Below are 11,880 nucleotides of genomic sequence, written 5' to 3' on the forward strand. Positions count from 1 at the left end.
TTATCCGCTGTATTGTTTAACACATCAGTAGCTTTCAGCAAAAGGCAGAAGTATGAGACGCGGCCATCACTGAAGTTTTTCACAGTGACCTTTGAGCTTTGAAGCCCGAAACTTTGTTGGTAGGCATGCATGCTTGACCATGATTATCCACGAACATGAGAAATTCCCAACTTATGAGATGGCATATATATTTACATGCAGGTTTCAATCTGCAGATTGAGATGTTTCTCACTGATACAAGAAGATGAAGTGATACAGGTGTAGAAAGGAATCAAATGTGACAAATAATTTATTATCTGAAATGCCTGATGCTTTATTCTTAGTTTAGGAGGGTTGACTTCTGTGTTTGAGGGCATATCTTCTCTGTTCAGATTGTGAACTCTATCATGAATCCAAAGAATCCGATTAGGCCATTCATGTCAAGTGCCAAAGATATATAGGCCCCACCCCATTGTTTCTCTCGACTTTTGGCTATAAATAGGTTTTACCTCATTGCAAAATGATTAAACCAGAAAGAGCTCCATAGCTTTCTCTTAGTCATTAGATAAAACATTTCAAAGCATTGATTGTTATTCTCCCTCAAGGGCTTCTAGCATGCTGTACTGTTAGCACAATCGACCAAAAAGATGGTACGCAGAAATGTCATATATGAAGCATGGTTAGCTAGGAGGCCTTTGGGGAGAAATAACAAACTATGGCTTTTGCTCACAGAAGTAATATATATGTTCTTCACCAAGAAAGCTTTTGTTCTCTCTCCCTTAAAGGTTTCTGGTACAGCATCTCTAGATTGTGCAAAAGCCTGAAGCCTTTGGGGAGAGGGAACAAAATCAGTCATGGTTTTTCTCTGGCATCTCTGCCATAGTCTAATTTGTGTCCCTATCTTTTAGATCTTTCCAGGATGCCTATTAATCTCCTTTATCATAAATTGGCTATTGTTCATAGATAAATGTGAACTTCAGGCATTTATTGAGTGCCAATCTTTTGCAAGATTGATGCCAAAAAGAAAAAATATGACGATAGGGAAACATGTACATGTCGAGAGGTATACAGGAAGTGCCTATCGAAACTTGAAGGGATGAAACGATGCCTATTAAAGAATGCTAAAACTTATACTTCACTTATTTGGAAAAGTTTGTAGCTTATTGTATCTTTTCTGATCCACTCTTTTAGTTGTTAATCTATTCCAGTTGAAAGATCTAGTAACCTGTTTCCTTTTGCTGTGCAGGAAAAAGTTGTGCGGTACAAATTCAATATAATGGATCAATCTTCTTCACAAGGCTCCTTTATGGATTATCTACTGATGCTCACTGAATATGTTGAATCATCTAGAAGTTAACCCACATCGAAGACTTGTCACACAGATCAGGGGCAGTCGTCAAATACGCTTTCAGATGAGTTGCTGAGAAGACAAGCAGACAGTTTAAACTAGCTAGGTTATAAATATATGAACCACGGCTGGGGCAAGGATTCCGGAATTTTCAGACAATTGCATAGCTTATATAATGTTGCAAACAATCTTTGAACTCAGAACTGGTTGCTTATACCAGTAGCTTTGTCTCAGCTAATAACTTTTCTTGTTTTCTTCATTATCTTGTGCCTGTACAGAAGGCTGGACCTTTATTCTAGTTGTCAATTTTTTCATTTCTTAGGCTGCTTTCAAATTGTGCATAATATACTATCTTCATGCCTGATCCAATGGCCAGACAAAACAGCATACAGTTTCCTCTTAACAATGATTGGCCTCTAGGAGAACATGGCATTTCTCATTTGTTCAGTGATGTTACATATCATAGCTGATGGGTAATGAATAATGAAGACAACTATGATACATAATCAATAAGGATAAAACTTGACGCAATACAAGTCTTTGCTTTATGATTGATTGTCGTAGAGAAGTATTGACTGTAATTCTTTGGCTCGGTTCGTGTCATTGCAACTTTGATCTCCTTTTATCCTCAGTGGATAACCTTATCCACTGAAAAGCTACCTTACCAGACATTTTTCCTTTGCTTTCCTCCTTTCATTTTTCAGCAAGTTACTGCTGATGAACCTCCAAATCTCTTTTTACGACATGTTTGACGACACAGGCACCTTAACTTATTCCCCGTAAAGGAAAATCTTGGGCCTAAATGGAAGCCATCAGTCCTCTGCACCATTTAGTCTTCAGCCCACAAAGAAACTTCGCCACAAAATTTAGTCTGCTAACTGTTGCAGAGACCGCTGTTGAAGCTTCACGTCGTGATTCTCTCGAGCCTCCGTCCTCTGAATCTTTGTCGAGCATTTCTTCATTTAGCAAGTTTAATCCAGCTAGTTTAGTCAAAGCAAGCCATGCCCAGATCATAAAAATGGCCAAGAAGAAAGATTCAGATGTAAAGGTGCAATCTTTGATCACATCTTACTTGGAATCCGGCGATTTTGAATCAGCTGCGATGGTTTTCTTTGTGGGCTATGCACAAAACTATTCGCCCTGGAACTCTTTCTTGGAGGATTTCAGAAATTTTGGTGGAGACCCTCATGAAGTTCTTAAAGTTATCGTTCAATTGCACAATATGGGAGTGACCTTTGGCAGTGAAGCTCTTGCCATAGTTCTCAAACTCTGTGCAAATTTAAGAGTTTCATGGTTAGGTTTGGCAATTCATGTTTGTTTAATCAAAAGAGGCTTTGATCTGGATGTGTTTGCAAAATGTGCATTGATGAACTTCTACGGGAGGTGTTGGGGTTTAGATACTGCTAATGAGGCGTTTGATGAAACTTCAGATCATAGTTCTTTGTTGTTGAATGAAGCTTTTTTGGTAGCTTTGAGGAAAGAGAAATGGTTTCAGGGTCTAGAAATTTTTCGCCAAATGCAACTTTTGCCTGTGGAGGCTAATAATAGCTTCACTATTGCTAAAGTTCTACAAGCTTGTGGGAAACTTAAAGCTCTTGATGGGGGAAAGCAGATACACGGTTATATCCTGCGAAATGCAATGGAATCCAATTTACTGATATGCAATTCACTTATCAATATGTACTTCAAAAATGGCAAGCTTGAACTTGCTACAACAGTTTTTGGTCTGATGGAAACCCGAAACCTGTCTACATGGAACTCGGTAGTCTCTGGTTATATGGCACTTGGTTATATGAAAGATGCATCGGAAATATTGCATGAAATGGAAGCTTCTAATATGAAACCAGATATAGTGACTTGGAATAGCCTTCTCTCAGGCCATCTCCATCATGGATTATACCAAGAAGTACTGATGATATTGCAGAATATGCAAATTGCTGGTTTTGAGCCAAACTCCAGATCTATTACCACTGTACTTCAAGCAGTAAGTGAATTGTGTTACCTAAATCTTGGGAAGTCAACTCATTGCTATGTTGTAAGAAATGGGCTTGATTCTGATCTACATGTGGGGACTTCATTGCTAGACATGTATGTGAAGAATAATGACTTAAACAGTGCTCGAGCTGTTTTTGATGGTATGAAGGACAGAAACATCTTTGCTTGGAACACAATGATTTCTGGGTATTCCTTCAAGGGCAATTTTGTAGAAGCTATGAGCCTTCTGAACCAAATGAAGAGAGAGGGAGTTAATCCTGATCTAGTTACATACAACAGCATGGTATCTGGTTATTCAATGGCAGGAAAAATTAATGAAGCCTTAGCCATGATTAGGCAAATTAAGAACTCAGGCTTGACTCCCAATGTGGTCTCATGGACCGCCCTTATATCCGGCAGTTCACAGAGTGGACACTACAAAAATGCACTCGATTTTTGCTACCAAATGCAGAAACAAGGTATCAAGCCGAACTCAGCTACGATTGCGAGCTTACTAAGAGCTTCTGCAGGCTTGTCTTTGTTGCACAAAGGAAAAGAGGCGCACTGCCTCAGTATCAGAAATGGTTACACAGAAGATGCATTTGTCTGCACAGCACTTGTAGACATGTACAGTAAGTGTGGTGATTTAGAAAGTGCATATAAAGTTTTTCACAAGGCCCAGAACAAGACATTAGCTTGTTGGAACTCCATGATAATGGGGTTTTCTATATATGGCTACGGGAAGGAGGGTATCTCTCTGTTTCAAAGAATGCAAGAAGAGAAACTTCAACCAGATGCTATTACCATGACAGCTCTCCTCTCAGGGTGCAAACATTCTGGTTTAATCGATGAAGGGTGGGAATATTTTGACAGTATGCAGATGGAATATGTGATTACTCCGACCATCGAACACTATTCTTGTATGGTCGATCTTCTTGGAAGAGCTGGATATCTTGACGAAGCTTGGGATTTCATCAAGCAAATGCCTATAGAGCCTGATGTAACAGTCTGGGGTGCGATTCTTGGATCGTGTCGAGTCCATGGTAACATCAAGCTGGGAGAGATTGCTGCCAAAGAACTTTTCAAGTTAGAACCACATAATCCTGCTAACTATGTCTTGATGATGAACATGTATGCAGCTTCTAAGAGATGGGATGATGTGGAGAAGGTCAAAGATTTGATGGCTCATAGGTTGGTGAAAGTAGGACATGTTGGGAGCTGGATAGAAATCGAGAAGACCGTTCATGTATTTTCTGCAGTGGGTAACCACCATCAAGATGGTGAAATCTATTTTGAACTATATCAACTCATATCTGAGATCAACAAGATGGGATATGTACCGGATACTAAATGTGTATACCAGGACATGGATGAGGAGGAGAAGGAGAAGGCCCTGCTTTCACATACAGAAAAAAGAGCAATTACATATGGGCTGATTAAGACAAAAACCAATACCCCAATAAGGGTGATTAAGAGTACAAGAATCTGTGCAGATTGTCATACATTTGCAAAATACATTTCCATGGCTAGAAAGCGGCAGATCATCATCAAAGATGGTGTTCGTTTTCATCATTTTATAGAAGGCAAGTGTTCCTGCAGAGATTTTTGGTAATGAAGCCTGTTCTGCACTTTGCAGGCACGCTTTAATCACCAAGGTATCAATAAACTCTGAATAGTTTTCCGAAGGATGTATATAATGAAGCCACTGTGAAGTAATAGGTTAGATATAGTTTCAACAACAACGAAACAATAGATGAGAACAGAATATCTGAACTGGCTCCCCATCTGCAATTTGATTCTGCTTTGTATCCATTTCAGCCAGCTTTTGTAACACTGCTTAATACATTGGATGACACAATGCTTGAATGAAAGAACGTGAAAAGAGAGAGTCCCAAACTCAACAAAGACATTTGCATCAGGAGTAGAACTTTTACGGTTCTTTCATATGAAACAATGAGCAATCAAAAATACAACGCTCGTGTCAAAAAAGAAAATTAGTACTAACAAAGAGATTACATCGAAAAGATAAAACAAACAGACTCTCCAAGACATGGTTCTTGTGGTATACATTTGACCCGTTATTTTCTTTCAGCAGCCATTCTTTTGCGTATCTCAAAGGCTGTATTGAATATCCCATTCGTTGGCTGATTGCACACAAAGCACTTCTTGTTTCTTGCATGATGCTGTGAACCAAAACAAAGACAAGACCATTATTAGCAAGAAACAAATATGTTAGGAGCGGGTTTGTAGTCTGTTTTTGCATATGTTCACGCTGTTTTCAACATAAGGAATGCACACATGGATATGAAGCAGAAGTTGGACAAGAAAAGGATATGATACTTAGGCCACTGCTTGGCAAGAGTAAAGATTCAGTAGCAGGGAAAATTTCCCCAGATAATGCCTCATTTTCAACCCTATGAAGAATATCGTGGACATGACTATGCAAACAAAAACAGATGAAATAGCAGTACCTTCAATGCACAATGCTCGCAGAAATAGTGTTTGCACTTCGTCACAACAGGATCTACAAAAGGTTCCCTACAAATGAAACATGCAAATGGTAGTGAATCATCATCTTCATCACTCGACTCAGAGCCCCTCTCATCATCATCCTCCTTCAGTCCCATAGCCATTCTTTTTGCCCGTGCCTTCTCTTTTTCCTCCCACTCCTTCTCAAGCTGCCAACCTGACTTGTAATCACCACGATCATGCATAAACTTGCACGAATCACCATAGCCACAATAACCAGTCTCTTTATAATCTTTGCAAATGTCTGGCTGATAGTCAAACCTCGCAGAGACTCTTATATGGGCAGAAGCTCTCAGTGGTCCATGGGATCCACCAGCTTTCTCACTGGCAACAGTTTGCTCTCTCCGGAACCCAGCTTTGTAATCAGTATACCCGTGTAACCCTTTATATAACTTGTCCTCACCGTCACTCTTCTTCTTCCCTTTCAAAGCCTCTTCAGCTTGCTTGAGAACTCTTTCTCTGATAGCCCGAGCATCTCTTGAGAACTCAGTCTCTGTTTCCAAAGTGGCTGTGGCTCTACTATCATTATGAACCTGAATTTCTTTGGAAGACTCATATTCAAAAACTGAAGCTTTTGGTTTCTCCACTTCAGCCTCTTTAGAATGCTTCAACGGCCCACTAGAAAAGTGTAGCTTGTTGTCAGCTGCTGCTAGCTTCTTCTTATTGTACACCACCGAACTCTCGACTTTAGAATCTTCATCATCACCCTCTCCCTCTTCTAAAGCAGTTCGTTTCCTAATGTTCTTGGCCTTTGATGGTTTCCTGAAGAAATTGCAGACTGGAAATAAAACAGTTCACTGTGTAAACTCAAAATGAAATGGAGCAATAAATGTGAGAAATAACGCATATAACAAATATTGACAACGATGCCAACCATAACATTCACTCACAGAATTTCACAAGAATCACAGGAACCAGAAAAAAGAGAGTGCTTTGACTTGGAAACAGATGCAAATTTTCAGCTTAAACTTTTTGTAATTAATCAGTTTGCATGAACATTCAACAAAATAAAAATACTATTCAGTAGAGCAACCCCCAAATATTAATTCTCTCCTTTCTGAAGAAACCCTAATTGGGTGCTGGAGCTAAAATATCAACACATACCAGTCACGGCGTCATCAGTGGCGGCGGCGCCACCTCCATCTGCTTCGTCTCCCTGCATCGCCGCGTCTTTTGAATTCTTTTTCTGGTCTTCTTCGCCCCTCTTCGTACTCTCCTTCACTCTGGCTCGCCTCTTCTCTTTTCTTCTCCTCTCATAGATGGGCCAGGCCATCTTTTATACCAAAGATATATGGGCTTCTTGCGTTTCTGTTTATTTTTAAAAGTAAATTGGCCCACTTCTTCTTAAACTATATATTATTCACTTAAAAATATTAATTTTTATTAAATAAACCAAAACAAAAGGAAAGTAGTTCCATTTTTTCCTTTTTATTTATTCAGTGAACTTGAGCAATATGTCACCACTGCCACCACCCTATTTCTTTATGTTTTTATTTTCAAATTTTAAGGAATAGATTTTCTTATAAAAATATAATTATGTTTGGATTAGTTATGAGATTATGTTTTATATTAAACGTGTTAAATCAATTTATACCCAATAAAAATACATATAATTTTTGTTTCGAAAATTAAGACTTAAATACAAGAGCATAAGAGAAAGATTTAAAATGTAGTATACTAGTATTAAATTTCAAAACTATATATATATATTATTAGAATTGAAAGTATTTTTTCCTTGTATATTAGAGTCTAGGCATATATATTATCTAATGCAATAAGCTGGATTTAGTATCACCCTCACAAGTCACAATATGCTGCTTGTCAGCAAAGTAGGTGGCCTATAGAAGGTCCATCCAAGTGGAAAAAATCGTGGCCAAAACATATTACATAACATGAGTCGAGCTTGAAGCGTCGTTATGAACAATGAACGAAAATGTAATTAGAAAAAGTATCGCCTAAACTACTTACACCAAACATACATATAGCCTTCTAAGGAGCAACAAGTGCTCTCATAGGTTCTTACATCCCCTACATTCTTGTTCTACTAACTTACACCTTCCAATGTAATGAAAACCGGGTGCATCATAAGAGCAGAGGCAGACACTCTTTGGGTCCCAGCCTCCCAGGACTAGCGCGCACATACAGCAAATACCACACAATAGTTTAAAGCCAATGAAGGGACCAGAATTTTCTTGAAACCTTTTCTCATTACAACTGCTCAAACGACAACCGGAACATGCATTGCCATTCGTTCTGAGACATCAGCCAGAGACTTGAGGTTGCAGTTGATCAGAGCATTCACAAAGTAGCATGTCTCCTCTTCAGTATTCCCATCAGGCACGTCCACCACAAATGATTCGACAACCAGCGTTCCTGGCCTCCCGTCTATTATCTCTGGATGGACAGTGATTATCGATGAGTAATTCTGCAACATGACAGAACAGCATTTGGGTTTAACATTTAGCTATAGTAACATGCACTAGAGAAGGAAGAAGTTAGCCAATCTTAGTGCTCGTAAAACCAACATCGTCCGACCGCATATGTGAAAAATTGTTTTCTAACTCTAGACAATGAGCACAAACATAGAACATGATCAAATATAGTTTAGAAAGTTACAGAAATCAGCGTTCAAGCTGCCGTTGAAATTATTAATCCACAGGTAAAAATGAGTGAACATAGCTCAAAATAATAAACACTATATACCAAAATACAAAACAAGATGCTACCTTTAGCCTGTGATCACCACCAACAAATTTGACACCAAGAATATGTTTCTGGTCATCAAGCAGTTCCAGCCTCTCAGTGCTGGTCGTGGCGGGAAGTCCCGACTTCACATTAACTTCTCTAACACTCCCAATCTTCAGATCACCCTGCACAGTGCACCGGCTAATGAAGGGCTTGTACTTCTGTGGCTGATCGAACCTTCTCACCAGTGACCAAACCTGCACAATGCAGAAAACTAAAACTTGAATTTCGAATTTAATCTGAATCCGATTCAAGACACGTTATTATATAATTTTTAGCTTCCCAATTGTGCATGGAGAAAAATACAAGAGTTGATAGTAAGAAATATTATTAGTAAATAGGCATAACATTTCCCCCTTTACTTCTCCTTCACTGAATCTCAGCCACCAAATTCCCAGTCTCGATTGATTAATTAACAAAGCAAGCAAATCTAGGCTCTGTCTTGGATTATTGAACAGATAAACACCAACAGGGATCTCTCCACGAGATTTGAGCTTTATGAAAATAAAGCAAACAGAGCTGATTCAATTCACCAGACATTCAAAACTACACCTCAAATGCCACATATAAACGAGAAATCAAAATCAATTTTGTCATCGCAGCGTTTAAAGGCGAAATCAAATCTGAAAAAAACCAATTCTGCTGTCCAAGAAATTGAATTTAACCCCAAAGCCTTGGGAAATCACAACTGAAAATCCCAGTGAAAAAAGAAGGATTTCTATCAAATTCACAGTCAACCAACACACACACACACACACATGTAGTGAGAGGTTGCGAGATTACAATATCAACAGGAGCTTTGATGTGCTTCACAACGGTAGAAGAGCACTGGCGCTCACTGGCCTGGTGCCTGTGGTGTCTGCGCATATTCTGCGCCTCCATTTTTCCTTCACAAGAAAACTACGGAACGGAGATGTCGATGAAGACCAAAAACCCAGATCAGAATCAAGAAGTAGTTGTGCTTCTCTCTGTTTTGTGTGGCTGGCGAAGCTTAAATTAAAATCCAGCAGCTACAGCTCTGAGTTGCGGGCGGGTCTATCAAGAAGTGGGGCGCAAATGCAGTTTGTGTGTGAACCACCCTCGGACATTCTTGATGAGTCTGACCGAATATGCCTGTAAAAATTGAAAAGGTGTGAACTTTTTAACAGTTGTAGTCGCAAAAGCACAAGAAATGTACGGTGAAGGCTTAGGATGAATGTCTTTGTCACCCCACCATCCCATCAATTTCCATTACCCACCCCCATCTAACTCCACTTTTCCTATTTTTTCATTTTGGATAACATTCATTCATTTCATTGGCTCATTCTTAGAATGTCTCGGACTTTTCAAAAATGTCGGATTATATTTATTCAAATTAAAATTAAAGTTTAACAATTTTGTTTTCTTACAAGATTAGCTATAGAAAAGTCAAATTATACTTGTAATATATTTAGTTAGATATTACCTAAACTTAATTTATGCAAAAAGTTTGAACAAAAGTTGTGTAATAAATAGTACAACAAAGGCTAAGGATAAGGAACCAAACACCATAAATGAGACCTCAACTTGTTGAAATTCACGTCCTTAGGCGGCCCCTCTTATGGCCCTAGTTTTTGTCATTTGGCCTATTACACATTCATGTCTTGTCATGAAAGCTAAGTCTCATGTTCTTGCCCAACTTATGATACTTGCATTGTCTTTTCCTTGGTTAATATATATCTAAGTAAAATGTTATAAAATAAACTTATTCTTCCTACTCAAATGGGACACTTGTCACCTTACTCTAGATCAAGAGCTTAGATTATCAGAATAAAGGTGTTTTCTTCTTTTTTTCTTTCAAAAGTTTAATAATGCAGTAAATTGCATACAAGTCGTTTTGGACCTGATTATTTTACATGTGTTACACTTTACAACATTATCACATCGATATTATGTAGCAATGCTTTCAATTACATATACATGTAATTTAATATTTTAACACTCAAATTCATATGTAAAATTAAAAAAAAAAAAAAAAAGACTCATTATTGCAATACACATTAATGAGGTTCAAGGTGTTTGAGCTTAAAAAAGCCTCCGGATTGTTTAAAGAAATTCTTATAATTTTATAGATTAAAAATTCTCAAGTATAGACATTGAGTGTGCTAGCTAGACTGCTTTATTGCCAAGTTCCAAATTCTTGGGCAACATGGGACCTAAATTGTCTTTTCATTGGTTGTATATATTATTGCAATCTCTATTACACCTATTCAAAGGGACGCTTGGCACTTTATGTATGAACAAACAACAAAAAGAAAGATTCTTATAATTTCAGATAAGTTTTCATAAGTTCAAAAGGATCAATTGTCACTCTCAGTCTAGAAAGATGTTAAGACGATCTAATAAGAATAAAGAAAAATAAATATTTGAATTCCATGAAATTAACTTAAGTATCAAAATTAAAATTTTGACACTTTAATATAGTCGACTATTTAAAATAGACTCTCCAATTTCCTCGCTTAAATGGTCAAGATTAAGATCCAAAGCTTGATAAAAAATTGTACTAGAAAAATAACATTTTATTACGTATTTATATCTCTCCAATTTCAACACAAAATTTAAAGTTTAACTGTTGATGAATCAATAATTATATTTTTGAGGAACATGCACAATTTGTCAATCCAAACAACGTCTTAGGCCACGTGAAAACTTGTCACCATGTCACAAGAAAATTCCCAGTTTTGTTTCATGTAGATAAAGAATGTCTTAGTGATGTTCCCTTTTTCCTTTTTTTCTTTATTTATGATTATGTCCTAGTGATGTTCTGTCCACAAAAAAGGGCCAATTCATGAACTTCACTTGTAAAATGAAACAAAAATTGCTGTCCCCCTCTTTGCCAGACAAAAAAGTCGCCACCAAATGAGACACCTAATTGAGTTTTCTATTGTAAATTTTAATATAATTCTTATTTTATTTAAAATATCATACCCAATACGTGGGCTCGTCCCATATTTTAATTGCAAAAAGGTAGAGTAATTTGAGGCCTTTTTCATTTATATTCGTGGGCTTGCTGGATCAGACCAAAACAATGGAGTAGTATATAAGTCCAAGCCCAAGCCCAAACAAGTTCCAGGAGAATATTTGCTAATTTGAGAAAGTTTGTATTTAATTGCAATAACTATACATTTTTGCATCAGGATGCCGAATAGTAACAACTTCTTCCCATTATTGGTTTTGATATACTTGGAAACTACTTTTTTAAATAAAAATATTATTGCTGTCAATACGTAGAATGCAACTAAAATGTAGAAATTTTATCAAATGATTGATAGAATATTTGTGGGGTT

The 11,880-nt window shown here is 37.6% G+C and overlaps 3 protein-coding genes across 3 annotated transcripts; 1 reads left to right on the plus strand and 2 right to left on the minus strand.

Annotated features, from left to right (window-relative positions):
- The first annotated feature begins 1,922 nt into the window (after window positions 1-1,922).
- Window positions 1,923-5,206, plus strand: LOC105173555 (pentatricopeptide (PPR) repeat-containing protein). Its single transcript, XM_011095342.3, has one exon. The coding sequence runs from the start codon at window positions 2,130-2,132 to the stop codon at window positions 4,911-4,913; it is 2,784 nt and encodes a 927-aa protein (XP_011093644.2). The 5' UTR covers window positions 1,923-2,129; the 3' UTR covers window positions 4,914-5,206.
- Window positions 5,199-7,094, minus strand: LOC105173562 (zinc finger CCCH domain-containing protein 1). The gene is made up of 3 exons (XM_011095354.3): window positions 6,935-7,094; window positions 5,773-6,608; window positions 5,199-5,484 (listed from the first exon to the last, which is right to left on the minus strand). The coding sequence occupies exons 1-3, from the start codon at window positions 6,990-6,992 to the stop codon at window positions 5,380-5,382; spliced, it is 999 nt and encodes a 332-aa protein (XP_011093656.3). The 5' UTR covers window positions 6,993-7,094; the 3' UTR covers window positions 5,199-5,379.
- Window positions 7,095-7,700: 606 nt separating this feature from the next.
- LOC105173573 (abscisic acid receptor PYL9) lies at window positions 7,701-9,703 on the minus strand. The gene is made up of 3 exons (XM_011095366.3): window positions 9,359-9,703; window positions 8,557-8,772; window positions 7,701-8,255 (listed from the first exon to the last, which is right to left on the minus strand). The coding sequence occupies exons 1-3, from the start codon at window positions 9,455-9,457 to the stop codon at window positions 8,049-8,051; spliced, it is 522 nt and encodes a 173-aa protein (XP_011093668.1). The 5' UTR covers window positions 9,458-9,703; the 3' UTR covers window positions 7,701-8,048.
- Window positions 9,704-11,880: the final 2,177 nt, after the last annotated feature.

Source organism: Sesamum indicum, linkage group LG1 (genome assembly GCF_026168435.1).
Source record: "Sesamum indicum cultivar Baizhima isolate 11 linkage group LG1, ASM2616843v1, whole genome shotgun sequence".
NCBI classification, from domain to species: Eukaryota; Viridiplantae; Streptophyta; class Magnoliopsida; order Lamiales; family Pedaliaceae; genus Sesamum; species Sesamum indicum.

Coding starts and splice junctions, on each gene's coding strand:
- LOC105173555 (XM_011095342.3), top strand. CDS start 2,130: ATGGAAGCCATCAGTCCTCTGCACCATTTAGTCTTCAGCCCACAAAGA.
- LOC105173562 (XM_011095354.3), bottom strand. CDS start 6,992: ATGCAGGGAGACGAAGCAGATGGAGGTGGCGCCGCCGCCACTGATGAC. Junction 6,609..6,934: donor CACTGATGACGCCGTGACTG/GTATGTGTTGAT, acceptor TTTTATTTCCAG/TCTGCAATTTCTTCAGGAAA. Junction 5,485..5,772: donor GCGAGCATTGTGCATTGAAG/GTACTGCTATTT, acceptor TTTGGTTCACAG/CATCATGCAAGAAACAAGAA.
- LOC105173573 (XM_011095366.3), bottom strand. CDS start 9,457: ATGGAGGCGCAGAATATGCGCAGACACCACAGGCACCAGGCCAGTGAG. Junction 8,773..9,358: donor TCAAAGCTCCTGTTGATATT/GTAATCTCGCAA, acceptor TGCATTGTGCAG/GTTTGGTCACTGGTGAGAAG. Junction 8,256..8,556: donor GTGGTGATCACAGGCTAAAG/GTAGCATCTTGT, acceptor GTCATGTTGCAG/AATTACTCATCGATAATCAC.